We start from the raw sequence: 18,061 nt of genomic DNA, 5'->3' as shown, positions 1-18,061 counted from the left end.
ATTGATTCAATATTGTTGACAAGTCGTCATTTTAAATCTAAAAAAAAATCTTAACCGACTTACCTGTATAAGTAAAAAGAAAAAGAAAAAAAAGAATACAAAAATAAAATAATGACGACATTTACAATAATGTATTTTTTTGTGTTTGGTGGCACAAATCATCTCTTTGAGGAAAGATCATGCAAGGCCTCCATAAAAGTCTGTCAATCAACAACAACACGCACTGTGCATACTACATAATCAGAATCCCTAATGGTATGAGACTGGAAACGGATTTGTAAGTCGCTCTGGATAAGAGCGTCTGCTAAATGACTTAAATGTAAATGTAGAAAACCTCTGATAAATGTGAATATCCTAATGCGGTTTTAATCTATATTTCCATTGGAAATGGACAAATATATACTGCAAGTTCTGAAAAACACTATTATAATGATTCCACTGTGTACTTTCCAAGATCACAGTGAACTACAGTTGTTTAACTTGGTCCAGATCCTCAAATACATGAAACATACAAAATAGTGCAGGTAGATAAGGCTTCAATAAAAACCTGATGTTAATATACATCCAAATTATATAAATCCATGTCAGTCTCTGAACAAGAGGATATATTTTACATAACCTGATCAAACATGCACCTCTTTCAGTATTCAGTATAATCATAAATGCCTCAAATGATGATATCCAATCTTCTCAGCCTCAAGGCTAACATGATATTTCAATTATCGTGAAGTCATCTAAATGGGGGGCCTACTGTCTTCATTATTGAAAATGAAAATGCTGACAACCAGTGTGACCATGAAACGAAATAGTGCACTTTGAGGCTGTGTGGCGGAGAGTGATGCGGTCGCTGGAGATGGGGGGTGTGAGCAGGTGGGTCTAGGCAGGGGTGATGTTGTGGATGTTTGTGTGCGTCTGTGTGTTGTCGTTTGTATGTGGATGTTTTCTATTGTTAAAAATTAAATAAAAAAAATGTACCCCCCCCCCCAAAAAAAATATTATGTGAGAACATATGATTACGTACGAGGCGTAATAACTGATGTAGAACTACACAGTTAATTTACTTTTCATCATCAAATAATTTTTTGTTGTTGTTATCGTCAGTCTGGAATTAGAAACACTAGAGGACTGACAACATATTTCCTTTCACAGAAACTGATTCAGTCATACATTAAGAAATGTATATGGCCATAATAGAGAACAGCAATGATTTACAATGAAATGCATCTTAGTTGGCATGATGGATTGTTTCAAAGGTCAAAACTAGAAACCGTTGACAACAAACAGAATCCAACAAAAATGTGCATATGAAACGGTGTACCTTGTTAAATGTGTTTACAAGTTTGTTTTACAAGTATGTTTAGCGATTAAATCATTTTAAGAAAACATCCAGAGAAACAACTCATTTCAATCTGACAAAATACAGTAGATCCACAGTTACTGTGGCTCTACATTAAACTAGTTATACAGAAGGATGGCTTTTGGAATGAGACTAATTCCTTCCCCTAGCTCTCTACGCAAATGTAACATGAACACCATCACAGGTCTTTATAACTTAAGTTTGATTATAGTTCTGTTTTAAATGACCAGCCATATTTTAACAGAGATTATAACTATGGAAAATAAATAGCAACCTCAAATTGATGGTTATTATGAAGAAAAATTATTATTATATATTTTTTAATGTAAAAAACAACAACAAACACCTTGTAGATTTACAACCCAAACCGTCTGAACATTTTTTGAGTTCGCTGAACATAAATCGGTAAAAAAAATGTTGAGGTGAATAAATACGCCTTTGACTTCTGTAACAACATGAGAGAAGAAATGCTTTGTAGTTCTGAAACAAATACATAGAAAATGCACATTTTATAGTAAGTAATGACCAAACACAAAAATTTTACATTTATAATATGTACAAATTATATAAACATCAATCTGCTTAAAAATGCTATAAAAATACACCATGACATAATTAAGTACATTAAATACAAACGAATCAGCCAACAAAATAAGAAAATCAAGGCAATTGGAGCTGAGGTGCAGTCACTGCTTTAACACAGAGCTACTACGACAAGTGTACAGTACCAAATATCCTTATTAACACTAAGAAATAAAAGAAACATTGTGACCATAAGGTAGAACAATATTGATCTATTCAATTCAAATCGTTTGGTGAGAAGTGTTATGTAAAAAATTCCCCACTTTTGTGGATCGTTTTATCCCATTACACTGCATTATGGGTGGACAAATCAATCAATCAATCAATCAAAAAAAAAAAATCAACAGCAGTACTATAAACAAATAAAACCGTCATCAAAATAATGACATTTTTTGGTAGCCTTAAAGACAGCTGGCCTACGGATCAGAGTGTTAATACCCTTTTTGAAATCCACTGAGTCATTGTGAACCGTACGGTTGAAACGCTCACGCTGCTTTTATAGACACAGAGAGATACAGCTCCATCGGAGCGTATTATAATACAATTACCAAGGCAGTCAATTACCCAAAGCTCCTGTCCTAAAACCTGGGAGCACAATTCTCTACATAACCATTTCAACATTCAGTCTAGGTGGATTGCAAGTGCAACACAACCTGGGGGGGAAAAATGAAACAGAAGAACCATCTCTTCCAAGTGTTCCGACACAAAACATATACTTTTTTTTTTGGGGGGGGGGGGGGGGGCAGTGCAATAATCAAGTCCACTGGTCACAAGCATCTCACATGGTGGACCTGACGAATCTCTCATCTGGTAGAACTCCAACCAACTCCCTAGCAGGAGAATAAAACACTGGCTCCCTTTTGACCGTCTTCTCTGGCGAGCTTCCTTTTTTTAGCTAAAGTAGGTTTGGCACAGGGTTAGGTGATAGGGAAGTGGTGCTGGAGGTCAGGGAGCAGAGTCACACGGCTGTCTCCTGGTCCTCTCTCTGGATCATCTGGTAGTGCTGCCGGTTCTCCAGGTAGGCTGCCAGCTCTGCATCCTTGGCCTTCTCTGCACGATGCTTTGGTGTGTCACCCTGCAGCACAAGAGAGGCAACTTGCTCAACATGAAAGGCTGCAATGAAGAACCCAACTTTAATTAAGGCAGCATCTATTTCTCCTGAGGTCTAAACATTAAGCCGCAGAGTCAAAGATCAGTCTGCAATTATTTTTGAGTTGTAGGAATCATTTGTATTCAGATTTCATCATGGTTTAGATTTCATATTTCCAGTTATCAACAGTGAATATTCACCAAATGTCGGTGTGCAAAAGCAAATCTAGAATGCTTTTAGACTCAATAAAGGTGTTCTGATTCATCCAAGAGCCCATGTACCATTTAAGATTGCACAAAATCAATTATTTCTAAGTGCTTGTTTTTTTAAGAGCAGACCCCAACCAAACTCACAAGAGAGAAATAAGAGAGAAGAGAACATGGCGAGAGGGTGAGACAAAAAGACAGGAAAAGTAATTGCTAAGATATGCTGACATCTCAAGGCCAAGAGTGAATGTATTGCGAGTGAGAAAGACCGACAGGCAGAAAGGGTGGCAGGACGAAGAGACGGCGGAGAGGAAAGAAAGCCAGGCTGAACTGCATCCCAAGGCCACAGGGTGTGAATCAGACAAATCCTGCAAGATTACATTTTTCATCATTGCTTGTACTCACTGCTAGCTCACTGAGGGCAGAGAGAGAGAGAGAGAGAGAGAGAGAGAGAGAGAGAGAGAGAGAGAGAGAGAGAGAGAGAGAGAGAGAGAGAGAGAGAGAGAGAGAGAGAGAGAGAGGAGGGGAGGGGGTTTACCGGCTAGAGGGAGGTTGCTGAGTGGCTGAATGTCATGGGAATGTTTCATTTCAAGGAGAGCTACAGTACCAGAGTACGTTCAATGCATGATAGAACTGACTGGCCAGGACTACACTCCTCCCCAGGGACACCTCAAGCATTCTGCCGGTTGTTTACAGTATGAGAGACACTACATTGCAGACACACCACTTGGCAGTGAGATTTTGTATAAGAAAATTCTTCAAACCTTGACATGAAAATCAAGAAATCTTAAATGTGGTAAAGTCTGAGCCTTCCAGGACCCGAAATCTGAGACAAAAACCATCTAAGACAAAAACCAACGTCTTCAGAAGGAGGATGCTTGTGAAATACTGTAGTAAAAAATGTAAGCGTTATGCTCCAACTGCTTTTCCACACACTGAAACAAATGTATCTAGTTGTCTATCTCTGCAGGAGAGGGTAAACACATAAGACATTTTTATGATGGAGCCACTTGGAGGTAAGTACTTTAATGGACTTTGCAGGCATCTGGAAAGTTTGGTTCAGAGTGCACCGCTGTAATACTCCCTCACCCGGTGTATAATTAGCTTGTCATAAGAAAGATGAGCTAATTTTCCTTCTGGATGATGATTAGGCCATTCTATACCCACCACTTATCCATTTTAGTCATTTAGCAGACGCTATTATCCAGAGCGACTTACAAAAGCAATTAGGGTTAAGTACATTGCTCAAGGGCACAACGGCAGATTTTTCACCTAGTCGGGTCAGGAATTGAACCAGCGACCTTTCGGACCCAACACTCTTAACCGCTAGGCTACCTGCCGCCCTATCCACTGTAGAAAACCCTTCTCAGGGGTAACCTAAGCATCAACTTGGTTTATTTTGGCCAAATAAAGAGTAAAGCAATGAGGGAAGACGGAGCGTTGCTCTCACCTGTAAGTCGGTCTTCATGAGGGATGCCCCTGCCTCTACCAGGTAGTGACAGATAGTCCTCTGACACAGTGACGCTGCTTTGTGCAACACTGTCTCCCCACTGAGACCGAGAGAGAGAAAGACAGACAGAGTAGATCCAATGGGTGTAACTTTCTATTTAAAAAACTTTAACTAGATACATCACAGAGAATATGTGTAAAATGAGCATTTCAAAATCCATGTCTTAAACTTACTTTTCTTTTTCTGTTACATCCAGGATATCTGTGGGTGCTGTTTTTTGGGAGGGGGCAGGGGGGGGGGGGGGAGAGAGAAAGACATTTCAAAGCATGTCCCTAAACCAATTACAATGCTCCAAGGCACTACTTTTATAAAGTAGCAAAAAGCTGGTGCAGGAGGAATTTGACAGAATACATTTCCTTTTTCAAATATTGGAATGTATCATTCGTTGTTGAGCCAGAAAGACTCCAAGCGTACACAGAGTGAGATGTATCTGCGCTGTGGCTTGTCTTAAACAATGCTCATGACCCTGAAATATATGGTGTTCCACACCTGGAACATAATTCAACTTTTATAAAACATAGCGCCTACCGTGCTGGGTTAACTTCTGACACATAGTTGATATTTAAGGATCACAGACTCACTTTGGGAAATACCACTGAATGATTCAGTATTGAGAGGGGGATGTCCTACCCACAGACTTAAATAGAACACATAAATGTGTATTTCCTTGTCCGTACCATTGTCCAGGATGTATTTGACAGTGTCCTTGCTACCAGTGTCCACAGCATAGTGGAGCAGGGTGCATCCTGAGGGGTCCTGCAGTGACAGGTCGGCTCCCAGTTTGTGCAGCTCCTTCAGCTGGGAGAAGAGGGCACATTGTTATGACTGGAGGCGTGGGGAAAGTGACAGCATGTCTAGAGGAATGGGGGAATAGACTGCATTTTTATTCATTGCCGACTAGAGAAATGCTTACCCTGAGGTAATGTCATGACAGAAGTGATCATCATTCCCTTGTCGACTGTATCAATTAGTGAGCCTACATTCACTATACAGTATGTAGAACTATATGCAGTGAGCAAATCCACTGGCGACTGTGGCTGCCACTCACCTTCAGATGGTCCTTGCTCTTCACACATTCAATCAACACTTCTGGTGATACTGTAAGTAATGAGAAATATGTGTACAGTAAGAAGGTAGCGATATGAGAGGAGGCTATAGATTCAGTAGTCATAACAACAGCAGACCATAATACATGACAGTGTCCATTGGGGAAAGATCTGAGCAGAGTGCCAATGTTCATTAATAGTTCTTTACGGGGCACTTGCTCGTTTGGTTTTAGTACTATCTGTACTATATATATTATGTAAGACTGACAGTCTTGGGAAAGGAACCTCAAACTGAATTGACGAGCAAAAACATCATTCTATTTACTCAGCTAACATGGGTAGTAATGAGAGCAACATGCAGGTTGCTGCTTTCAGTAGAAACCCAGTATTTAAACACTGGATCATGAAACGTTTTAAATTAAAACAGATAATCACATTAGCGCCTGTTGAGTTCTTGGGTTCAGTCTCAATATGGCAAATCCTTGTTCAAAGCACCAAAATGCCCTTTGTAGATTATTTACCCTAATCCACCCATCTGCATGTTTTCCGCCAAGGCAGGAAAACAGTCAACTCAAAAATTCCCCACAGCATTCTCCCAAATCTCAGTTAGCCAGCTCTGCAAGTCAAACAGTTGCTACCACGACGTCTGCGTCTGAAGATATGCTCTAGAATCCTGCTGTCAGAGCTGAACAACCAGAATTAGAAAGGGGCTGCTACTGGAAATATATATGTATATATATATTTTTTTTTAAGAAAACAACTCGAGAGATGCCAAGTCAGGTCTTGAGAATATATCCCGACTGGGCTCACGCCAGAATCTTTGAGAGATGGACTTGAACGCTAATGTGTCGTGTGAATTTTAATAACCCTTCCCCGCAGCACTCTAGTTCAAATGCCGTGAAATGCATATCTTAAGTGCCAAGATTTTTTTTTGTTTGTTGGGGGGGGGGGGGGGGGGTAAAACCCTTTGCATGATGGCAGGTGAACTTGCGGGGGCATGTTCAAGCAGGGCCACAAAGGCTAAGAAGTTTTTAGCCACCTCTTGAATCCAGCTCAAAAAACCACCAGGCTCTAATCGTTCGACATCGGCATTATTCATAGTGAAACTTCATTCTGACAGGAATTAGCTGGCGGTGGATATCAGTTTCTAAAACCTTGATTTTTCAAAACATCAAGCACGAGAGCAAAACAGTTGTGGGCACCGATTGGCCCACATCCACTTGCTGCCAAGTTAACTGCGTCAATTTATAATCACCTAGTGTTAAACAATTCAAAGTGTGTTTGTTTTACCTTTGTCTGTATTGCACAGTGAATTCTTCTCCGACCTGGGGGAGATCGAGAACAGGACAATTAAAGGGATATAAAACAAACAGTTAACTTCTCAGTCTACAAAACAAATGCATGTACAGCCCATCTCTCTGCACCCCTTGGGTTTTCATAGCAAACATCCATGATAGGAAAAAAACTCAAACAAACCAAATCCACAAAACAAAATGTAATGTCCCAAAAAAAAAGACTTACTTCGGTTGCATGGATTTGGTGTTGGTTCAGAGGAGAGTTGGTGGGGTTAATTATACAGTCCCTTGATGTGCTCTGTTTTTCCAGGCGTCCCTTGCCTGCCAACTAGCCCAAGGTAAAAGATTCTAATACGTGTGTTTGCAGCCAAAAGAGCTCCCCCTCCCTCCCTCTCCTCCATTCTGTTTCAGCCAAACTCACACACGCACACACACACACACAGAGCTGTGTCAGTAAGGCAGTGTGAGTGGACGGAGAGGCAGCTCTTAGGCCTCCCTGCTGTCACTCCGGGTTATGTTACTGTCTGATCCTGGCTGGGCTGTCTGTTTGCCGGAAGCCAAATCCCCCACACACTAATCCACTGAGAACTGACACAAGACTGTAACATCAAACGCGCACAAGCAAGAACAGTGAAGCCGAGACTGACTGTCTGAGGAGCAGGTCCTGTACCGACCAGACAAATTATTCTACTGACTTCCTGGTCAACCCCACCTCTCTCAGGCTGGCCTAAAGATTGGTTCTTCATCTTTGTTATTAGCACAGAGCAGAAGCAGTAAACAATAATTGGTATGAAAGGTGTGGATATAGAAAGAACATTAGAGGGTCAGAGACCATTGATATCGTCAGTGATATTGTTAACAAACATGCCCCCATAAAGAAAATGAGAATGAAAAACAGGTTCAGCCCCTGGTTTGACAGTGATCTTACAGAGTTACATGCACATGCATACTCACGCTGACTGGCTCTCATTCAGGCAAATGAGAAAAAAAGTGCACTCAGGCTATCCAGGAGGCCAAAGTTAGTTAGTTTAAAGAGCAGTTCTCTCTCTCTCTCTCTCTCTCTCAGTGGTTCTAACTCCAAGACGTTCTTGAAAACGGTTAAAGACCTGGAGAATAAACCCTCCTTCTCAAAGCTGCCCATGCCCCTTAAAGTTGAAGTGGTTGTTACTGACAAGAAACACATGGCTGAGCTTTTTAAATCACCACTTCATCAAGTCAGGATTCCTATTTGACTCAGCCATGCCTCCTTGCCCGTCCAACATTTCCTCATATCCCACCGCTTCTAATGCAACAAGCCAAAATGCTATTCCCCCTTTTTCCCCTGCCCCGCTACAAAGTTTCTCCCTGCAGGCGGTCACTGAGTCTGAGGTGCTAAAGGAGCTCCTTAAAGTTGACCCCCAAAAAACATCTGGGTCAGATGGTTTAGACCCTTTCTTCTTTAAGGTTGCTGCCCCTATAATCGCCAAGCCTATCTCTGACCTTTTTAACCTGACTCTCCTCTCTGGGGAGGTTCCCATTCCTTAGATGGCAGCCACGGTCCATCCTTTATTTAAAGGGGGAGATCAAGCTGATCCTAACTGTTACACTTTTGATAACTGTTTATCAAAAGTGTTGGACAAATTTGTCAATAATCAAATGACTGGCTTTCTTGATATCTATAGTATTCTCTCTGGTATGCAATCTGGTTTCCGCTCAGGTTATGGATGTGTCACTGCAACCTTAAAAGGTCCTCAATGATGTCATCATTGCCCTTGATTTTAAGCAATGTTGTGCAGCTATTTTTATTTACTTGGCCAAAGCTTTTGACCATTCCATTCATGTGGACCGGCTAAGGAGTATTGGTGTCTCTGAGGGGTCTTTGGCCTAGTTTGCTAACTACCTCTCTCAAAGAGTGCAGTGTATAATGTCCGAACATCTGCTGTCTCAGCCACTGTCTGTCACCAAGCGTGTACCCCAAGGCTCGTTCCTAGGCCCCACGCTCTTCTCAATTTACATCAACAACATAGCTCAGGCAGTAGGAAGTGCTCTCATCCATTTATATGCAGATTATACAGTCTTATACTCAGCTGCCCCCCCCCCCCACCTGATTTTGTGTTAAACGCTCTACAACAAAGCTTTCTTAGTGTCCAACAAGCTTTCTCTGCCTTGTTCTGAACACCTCCAAAACAAAGGTCATGTGGTTTGGTAAGAATAATGCCCCTCTCCCTACAGGTGTGATTACTACCTCTGAGGGTTTAGAGCTTGAGGTAGTCACCTCATACAAGTACTTGGGAGTATGGCTAGACAGTACACTGTTCTTCTCTCAGCACATATCAAAGCTGCTGGCGAAGGTTAAATCTAGACTTGGTTTCCTTTATTGTAATCACTCCTCTTTCACCCCAGCTGCCAAACAAACCCTGATTCCTATGACCATCCTACCCATGCTAGATTATGGAGACGTTATTTATAGATCGACAGATAAGGGTGATCTCAAGCGGCTAGATGTTCTTTACCATTCAACCATCAGATTTGCCAACAATGCTCCTTATAGGAAACATCACTACACTCTATACTCCTCTATAAACTGGTAATCTCTGTATACCCGTCACAAGACCCACTGGTTGATGCTTATTTATAAAACCCTCTTAGGCCTCACTCCCTCCTATCTGAGATATCTACTGCGGCTCTCATCCTCCACATACAACACCCGTCCTGCCAGTCACATTCCGGTAAAGGTCCCCAAAGCACACACCTACCTTTTTCACTTGTCCTTTCAGTGCGCTGCCGCTTAGCGGCTGGAACGAACTGCAACAAACACTCAAACTTGACAGTTTTATCTCAATTTCTTCATTCAAAGACTCCATCATGGACACTCTTCCTGACTGTTGTGGCTGCTTTGCTTGTTGTCTCTACCTTCTTTCCCTTTGTGCTGTTGTCTGTGCCCAATAATGTTTGTACCATATTTTGTGCTGCTACCATGGTGTGTGGCTGCCATGTTGTGTTGCTACCATGTTGTCGTCATGTGTTGCTACTATGCCATGTTGTTGTCTTAGGTCTCTCTTTGTGTAGTCTCCCTTGTTGTGATGTGTTTTGATCTATATTTGTATTTAATTTATTTTTAATCCCATCCCCATCCCTGCAGGAGGCCTTTTGCCTTTTGGTAGGCTGTCATTGTAAATAATAATTTGTTCTTAACTGACTTGCCTAGTTAAATAAAGATAAAATAAATAAAATAAATTGTATTCATTGAGAATAAAAAGCCCTGCCTAAATAATGGTCACATGGTCTCTCCTATCATTGCTATGCAGACGACACACAATTAATCTTCTCCTTTCCCCCTTCTGATGACCAGGTGGCGAATCGCATCTCTGCATGTCTGGCAGACATATCAGTGTGGATGATGGATCACCACCTCAAGCTGAACTTCGGCAAGACGGAGCTGCTCTTCCTCCCGGGGAAGGACTGCCCGTTCCATGATCTCGCCATCACGGTTGACAATTTCATTGTGTCCTCCTCCCAGAGCGCTAAGAACCTTGGCGTGATCCTGGACAACACCCTGTCGTTCTCAACTAACATCAAGGCGGTGGCCCGTTCCTGTAGGTTCATGCTCTACAACATCCGCAGAGTACGACCCTGCCTCACACAGGAAGCGGCGCAGGTCCTAATCCAGGCACTTGTCGTCTCCCGTCTGGATTACTGCAACTCGCTGTTGGCTGGGCTCCCTGCCTGTGCCATTAAACCCCTACAACTCATCCAGAACGCCGCAGCCCGTCTAGTGTTCAACCTTCCCAAGTTCTCTCACGTCACCCCGCTCCTCCGCTCTCTCCACTGGCTTCCAGTTGAAGCTCGCATCCGCTACAAGACCATGGTGCTTGCCTACGGAGCTGTGAGGGGAACGGCACCTCAGTACCTCCAGGCTCTGATCAGGCCCTACACCCAAATAAGGGCACTGCGTTCATCCACCTCTGGCCTGCTCGCCTCTCTACCACTGAGGAAGTACAGTTCCCGCTCAGCCCAGTCAAAACTGTTCGCTGCTCTGGCTCCCCAATGGTGGAACAAACTCCCTCACGACGCCAGGACAGCGGAGTCAATCACCACCTTCCGGAGACACCTGAAACCCCACCTCTTTAAGGAATACCTAGGATAGGATAAAGTAATCCTTCTCACCCCCCCCCCTTAAAATATTTAGATGCACTATTGTAAAGTGGCTGTTCCACTGGATGTCATAAGGTGAATGCACCAATTTGTAAGTCGCTCTGGATAAGAGCGTCTGCTAAATGACTTAAATGTAAAAATGTAAATGTAAGATGTTGTACCACTTGCTCTGAGTGGCCATCTACCAGGATTAATGGCTAAACAAGCATTTAGTAAAACCATATCTATATTAAAAGATTCAGAGATTTTGGTGAATAAATAAAGCATTATTACAATCTTACAAAACAAACCCCATCTTGATTTTCAGGTGGAATACTGCTGTATTTGTACTAGTTTGATTTGGGAAAATGGTAGTGAATTAGAAGGAAAATCTTCATCAGACAGAGTATACTCTTTTAGAAACCGTCTGAAACTTCCTGTTCCTGGAAAGCTACCCTGGTGGAAAGCTACCCTGTTCCTGGAAAGCTACCCTGGTGGAAAGTTACCCTGTTCCTGGAAAGCTACCCTCGTGGAAAGCTACCCTGTTCCTGGAAAGCTACCCTCCCAAACCCAGTTGTAACTAACCTGATTCAGGTGATCAACCAGCTAATTATTAGAATCAGGTGCGTTAGATTAGGGTTGGAGTGAAAACCTACAGTACTGTAGCTCTCCAGGAACAGAGTTGGAGAGACCTGGTCTAATCGGTTGGAAACCTTGATCAGTACAATCGCCTGGACTTGGAAAACAATACAATTAGACGCAACAGAGCAGATCCTTGCTGTGCAAAGCAACACATTCTGATCATGGTAAATCTTAGTAGAAAATAATCCCTGTAACAAGTCTTTCCCCAAGGTCTGGGAGTCCTATATGTCTGAGGGTTACTAATGGGCCTGCTTTCCCCTGTTAGAGGTCATTAAACCACACAGAGCCTACAGTCTCTCTCATCAGCCCAGGAGTCTCTCACAACTACCCAGTCTGTCTCCAGCCACCCCTCACTACAGTCTCACTCTCTAGATAAAACTTTGATCAAAGACGTTGAGCGTCTTGTCAAAGTTCCATATTTAAAATTATTGACAAAATGCGGCTGGCTTCGTGTCAGCTGTTTTCTAGCACACGTCGTTGGCAGGGCTGGGAATTTTCCCCCACCACTAGACATTAGGCTGGTTGACTGTGGAGGAGGCAGACGCTAGCAAGAAAAAGTGGTAGCTATGGGTCCAGTATTCATAAGCTGAGGGGATCATAGAGTAAGCTCCTCATGAAGGCAACAGCTACTGGGCCACATTCGATGAAAGAGAGAGCGCCAGCCATGTGGTATTTACAGTTGAAGTTGGAAGGTTACATACACTTAGGTTGGAGTCATTAAAACTCATTTTTCAAACACTCCACAAATTTCCTGTTAACAAGCTATAGTTTTGGGAAGTCGTTTAGGATATCTACTTTGTGCATGACACAAGTACTTTTTCCAACAATTGTTTACAGATAGATTATTTCACTTATAATTCACTGTATCACAATTCCAGTGGGTCAGAAGTTTACATACACTAAGTTAACTGTGCCTTTAGACAGCTTGTAAAATTCCAGAAAATGATGTCATGGCTTTCGAAGCTTCTGATGGGCTAATTGACATAATTTCAGTCAATTGGAGGTGTACCTGTGGATATATTTCAAGGCCTACCTTCAAACTCAGTGCCTCTTTGCCTGACATCATGGGAAAATCAAACAAAATCAGCTAAGACCCCAGAAAAAAAATTGTAGACCTCCACAAGTCTGGTTCATCCTTGGGAGCAATTTCCAAACGCCTGAAGGTACCACGTTCATCTGTACAAACAATAGTGCGCAAGTATCAACACCATGGGACCACGCAGCCGTCATACCGCTCAGGAAGTTCTGTCTCCTAGAGATGAACGTAAATTGGTGCGAAAAGTGCAAATCAATCCCAGAACAACAGCAACGGACCTTGTGAAGATGCTGGAGGAAACAGGTACGAAAGTATCTGTATCCACAGTAAAACAAGTCCTATATCGACATAACCTGAAAGGCTGCTCAGCAAGGAAGAAGCCACTGCTCCAAAACCGCCATAAAAAAGCCAGACTACGGTTTGCAACTGCACATGGGGACAAAGATCATACTTTTTGGAGAAATGTCCTCTGGTCTGATGAAACAAAAATAGAACTGTTTGGCCATAATGACCATCGTTATGTTTGGAGGAAAAAGGGGGAGGCTTGCAAGCCGAAGAACGCCATCCCAACCGTGAAGCACAGGGCTGGAAGCACATGTTGAGGGGGTGCTTTGCTGCAGGAGGGACTGGTGCACTTCACAAAATAGATGCCATTATGGGGAAGGAAAATGATGTGGATATATTGAAACAACATCTCAAGACATCAGTCAGGAAGTTGAAGCTTATTCACAAATGGGTCTTCCAAATGGACAATGACCCCAAGCATACTTCCAAAGTTGTGGCAAAATGGCGTAAGGACAACAAAGTCAAGGTATTGGAGTAGCCATCACAAAGCCCTGACCTCAATCCCATAGAAAACTTGTGGGCAGAACTGAAAAAGTGTGTGCGAGCAAGGAGGCCTTACAAACCTGGTCAGTTACACCAGCTCTGTCAGGAGGAATAGCCCACAATTCACCCAACTTATTGGGAAAGCTTGTGGAAGGCTACCCAAAACATTGGATCCAAGTTAAACAATTTAAAGGCAATGCTACAAAATACTAATTGAGTGTATGTAAACTTCGGACCCACTGGGAGTGTGATGAAAGAAATAAAAGCTGAAATAAATCATTCTCTCTACTACTATTCTGACATTTCACATTCTTAAAATAAAGTGGTGATCCTGATTGACCTAAAACAGGGAATTTTTACTCTGATTAAATGTCAGGAATTGTGAAAAACTGAGTTGAAATGTATTTGGCTAAGGTGCATGTAAACTTCCGACTTCAACTGTATATGTAGGCTGTGCCGTGTATTGTGTGTGATACAGTTCCTGAAAAAGAACCATGCAAGTAAGATATATCTTAAGAGGAAAGTGTGCTTTGATTTACTAAAGCCGTTCAGTTTCACCCACACTTCATGAAAATGTAATGAGTACTCCAGTCTTACATTACATCAAACTGCATTATCAGTTCCTTTACAGTTCCTGTGACAAACAGAACACTCTCAGGGTTGAAAAAAAAGAATATATGTTGGTATGGAAACAAGAGAATCAGACTAAAGTTAAGAAAAAGTGATCACAATCGGGCAAAGGATATGTTCAAGCCCTGGGATCCTAGCAGCAATTTCCTTTGAGAGTGGGAACAAAATATGCAGCTAAGATGTGTTGGGCAACATCAAGCCCCAAACCACTGGCCTAACCTCTGTCGCTAATGGATTGTCAGTGTGAGGGAGATCCAGGGCAGATTACACACAGTTTACGCAAATATCTGCTTCACCTCATAATTAGAGGAGCCGAGCCTCTACAGTCCAGACACACACATCTCCACCAACCAGACAGTTGTTCTCCAATCACAGAGAAGGACTTCAGAAGCTTTTATGTGTTCCCTTCTACAGTAGAACTAATGCCTAGGCATTAGCTCTGGGAATAAACATCAGTCTTCAGGTCTCAGGCAAGGTTACTCATTATGTGATCTCACCCCTCCCCCCTTCCTCCTCCACCTCTCCACAATGACCCCAGCAGCTGATAGATATCAACTGATCTGCGTCATAGAATCAAGGTTGCCTGCATGACTATAGACAATGTTAATCAATTGAGCTAAAGCAACAGGATTGCCCATAAAGTCACAACGCTGCAAGATTCACTGCTGTTGAATGGTCATTTCAATGAATTATATTCTGTTCCAAGCAAAGTGGCAGGGCTGCAGCTGGGCAGAAAAACAGACTCCAGAATGTGGTTTTAAAAATGGGGATAATCTTTTCTTATTAGGAAGTGAAAAGCAAGCCTGCTGGATGCTTAGAAGCCAAAGCTGGTAACAATTTGTCATCCCGGAGATCGTTAATGCAAACAGTCTGTACATTCCTGTGTAAGTGCGAAAAGACGGTCTGTCTCAGAATAAGGTATACTAGGCAATTACCTGGTGGTTCGGTTCAGCACATAGATCTTTCGAAACACAAACACTGAGTCAACAATGGTATGGGGTGCCATCTTTTCTTACCATCGTTAATTTAACAACGTTTCAGAATGTTTGAGCTCCCTACAGTATTTATTGAGATGGTAAATACAAGGTTTCCGTCATACTGTACACATGTATTGATTGTGATGCCCTGAGAAGCTTACATTTTAGAGTTTGAGCCCATCTACATGGAGCTGCTGTCCAAATCAACATCATTACATTTGAGAGTTTGAGCCCATCTACGTGGCGCTGCTGTCCAAATCAACGTGATTACATTTTAGAGCTTGAGCCCATCTACGTGGAGCTGCTGTCCAAATCAACATGATTACATTTTAGAGCTTGAGCCCATCTACGTGGCGCTGCTGTCCAAATCAACATGATTACATTTTAGAGTTTGAGCCCATCTACGTGGCGCTGCTGTCCAAATCAACATGATTACATTTTAGAGCTTGAGCCCATCTACGTGGCGCTGCTGTCCAAATCAACATGATTACATTTTAGAGCTTGAGCCCATCTATGTGGCGCTGCTGTCCAAATCAACATGATTACATTTTAGAGCTTGAGCCCATCTATGTGGCGCTGCTGTCCAAATCAACATGATTACATTTTAGAGCTTGAGCCCATCTATGTGGCGCTGCTGTCCAAATCAACATGATTACATTTTAGAGTTTGAGCCCATCTACGTGGCGCTGCTGTCCAAATCAACATGATTACATTTTAGAGTTTGAGCCCATCTACGTGGCGCTGCTGTCCAAATCAACATGATTACATTTTAGAGTTTGAGCCCATCTACGTGGCGCTGCTGTCCAAATCAACATGATTACATTTTAGAGTTTGAGCCATCTACGTGGCGCTGCTGTCCAAATCAACATGATTACATTTTAGAGCTTGAGCCCATCTACGTGGCGCTGCTGTCCAAATCACATTACATCTTCTGTCATTAACATCTACTATCTATGCAGTCAAAACACACTCTGCAAATAACAAGCTCCTTTTTTAGTAGGAACATGCATTACATACAGATGAGCGCTGTCATTACAAAATACAGTGAATAAAGAACATAAAATGTGACATCTTATAACGCCACCTTAGTGGATGTTACATGTTCATTTAAGCGGATTTGTTGAACCAAACCTCAGAGGAAAAGCTGACAGTGATTTCCTTTCTATCAAGGCTCAAATAACCTCTCTTCAAAGACTAGCTGATTACTGTCTAATTACCCATTCAATATAGAAACAAATCCCTTGCTAGCATCCTAAGCATTTTACCCGGACATCAAGAAAGAAAGAAAAGCTCCAAATCTCAAAAGAATTACGACATTGGAAATAATTATAATTGCACGACAGGGAAGCATTACACAGGGAAAAATCTGGCAAGGAAAAAAAAAACGACAAAATGCATTAATCAGTCTGTTTGGCAGATCACTGAAGTGACAAGCAAAACTTAAATTCGGAGTAATTTCACGCGGCTCCTGTTTGGAGTGGCTTTGCGGTGCTGCACACATGACAGCGTTCAGAAGATGCAACTTCTCATTAGTCATCTCAGTGGACATGGAGAGGATCCATCGTGCAAATCTGCCTCCAGACGAGACTCAATCAACAGTGAATTAGCGTCGCTGACAAACAAGAGTGGCAGAAACAATGACACATAATTCATTGTAAAAATCAAATGTAAAGGATGTGCCAAATATGAATACTCTCAGGTAGTCTCTCTCAGCGGTCCAAATGGAGCTATTTGTATGTAAACGATGGGATGGGGCACGGTGACAGCGAGCGGGAGCATATGGGCTTGTTTGTGCCATTATGGTTCCATCAGCAGCTGAATGCCATCCCACATTCTCATAAGCATCCTGCCAAGCTAGGAGGTGAATATGATACTATTGTAAGGACAATGTTACCATGACATGACATTTAAAAAAAAAAATATCCCTTCGAAATTCAGTTTCAAAGATCTGATTCTCTCTCTTCACTGGGATGCTACTGGACAACATGCCACGTCTGGCACATTGCGTGGAGGTGTGTGCTACTTTGTCGACTCCAGACCAAGGAACTAGTAAGCAGAAACTTTGCTAGGTAAATACATTCTTGTGTGACAGAGAGTGCAAAGGGCAGAATTGAGAAAGTGACTTAGGGCAGAATTGAGAAAGTGACTTGGTGAAGAGAAAGAAAGTGAATGTGTTGAAAGGGGGCTTTGATCTCACCTCGATGTTGGGTTGATCTCAGCTGCAGTAGTGTTAGACCGATGGATACATCCGGCCCTTTACGACAACAGCAAACAAATGGACGGACCCCAAAAAAACAACAACAACAGATGAGCACATTTATGATAAATCATAAATGTGTAAACACACAAGATAAACAGTAGAAACAGAAACAACTGGAAAGCCTCTACAAACAAAACCTCATAACCCGAGAGCGGGTTATTTTCATTGAGATGGTATGGTTGAGTTTGAAGTTCATCAGCTGTAAAAAAATATATTTTTATATATATATTTTTTTAAATGTTGAAAATACGACTTGCAGTACGCAAAACTTACAGTGAAGTGCACTTTCACTCAAAGGAATAGCAGTGCTTCATCCCTTGTGACTGTATTGCATTTTCACGGCCCACCCTGGCACAAAGACCATTACGGAGCTATAGGTACAGCAGTGGAGCGCAACTAGCCAACCCTGTTTTATTTTAAGTTATTTTCTCATTTTACCTTCATTGTGCCATGGCAAAATGGGCTCCAGTGCCTGTATTGTATGTGGTG

The 18,061-nt window shown here is 42.2% G+C and overlaps 1 protein-coding gene across 15 annotated transcripts in view; it reads right to left on the bottom strand.

Moving 5' to 3' along the window:
* Positions 1-1,660: 1,660 nt before the first annotated feature.
* LOC124033919 (diacylglycerol kinase zeta-like) overlaps positions 1,661-18,061 on the bottom strand; it is a 122,089-nt gene continuing 105,688 nt past the window's right edge. For 14 of the 15 annotated variants that reach the window (XM_046346361.1, XM_046346362.1, XM_046346359.1 and 11 more), the window contains 7 exons: positions 17,510-17,566; positions 7,082-7,116; positions 5,794-5,843; positions 5,423-5,543; positions 4,919-4,955; positions 4,686-4,785; positions 1,661-3,014 (listed from right to left, as the gene is read on the bottom strand). In XM_046346361.1, coding sequence (XP_046202317.1) covers positions 2,898-3,014; positions 4,686-4,785; positions 4,919-4,955; positions 5,423-5,543; positions 5,794-5,843; positions 7,082-7,116; positions 17,510-17,566 — 517 coding nt within the window. In that variant the 3' untranslated portion in view covers positions 1,661-2,897. The remainder of the gene's footprint in view (positions 3,015-4,685; positions 4,786-4,918; positions 4,956-5,422; positions 5,544-5,793; positions 5,844-7,081; positions 7,117-17,509; positions 17,567-18,061) is intronic. The other variant, XM_046346354.1, reaches the window with a different exon arrangement.

The sequence above is a fragment of the Oncorhynchus gorbuscha genome, linkage group LG04, assembly GCF_021184085.1.
Source record: "Oncorhynchus gorbuscha isolate QuinsamMale2020 ecotype Even-year linkage group LG04, OgorEven_v1.0, whole genome shotgun sequence".
Classification (NCBI taxonomy): Eukaryota; Metazoa; Chordata; class Actinopteri; order Salmoniformes; family Salmonidae; genus Oncorhynchus; species Oncorhynchus gorbuscha.
Note: the sequence above shows the minus strand (reverse complement) of the source record. Positions and strands in the feature narration are given on the sequence as shown.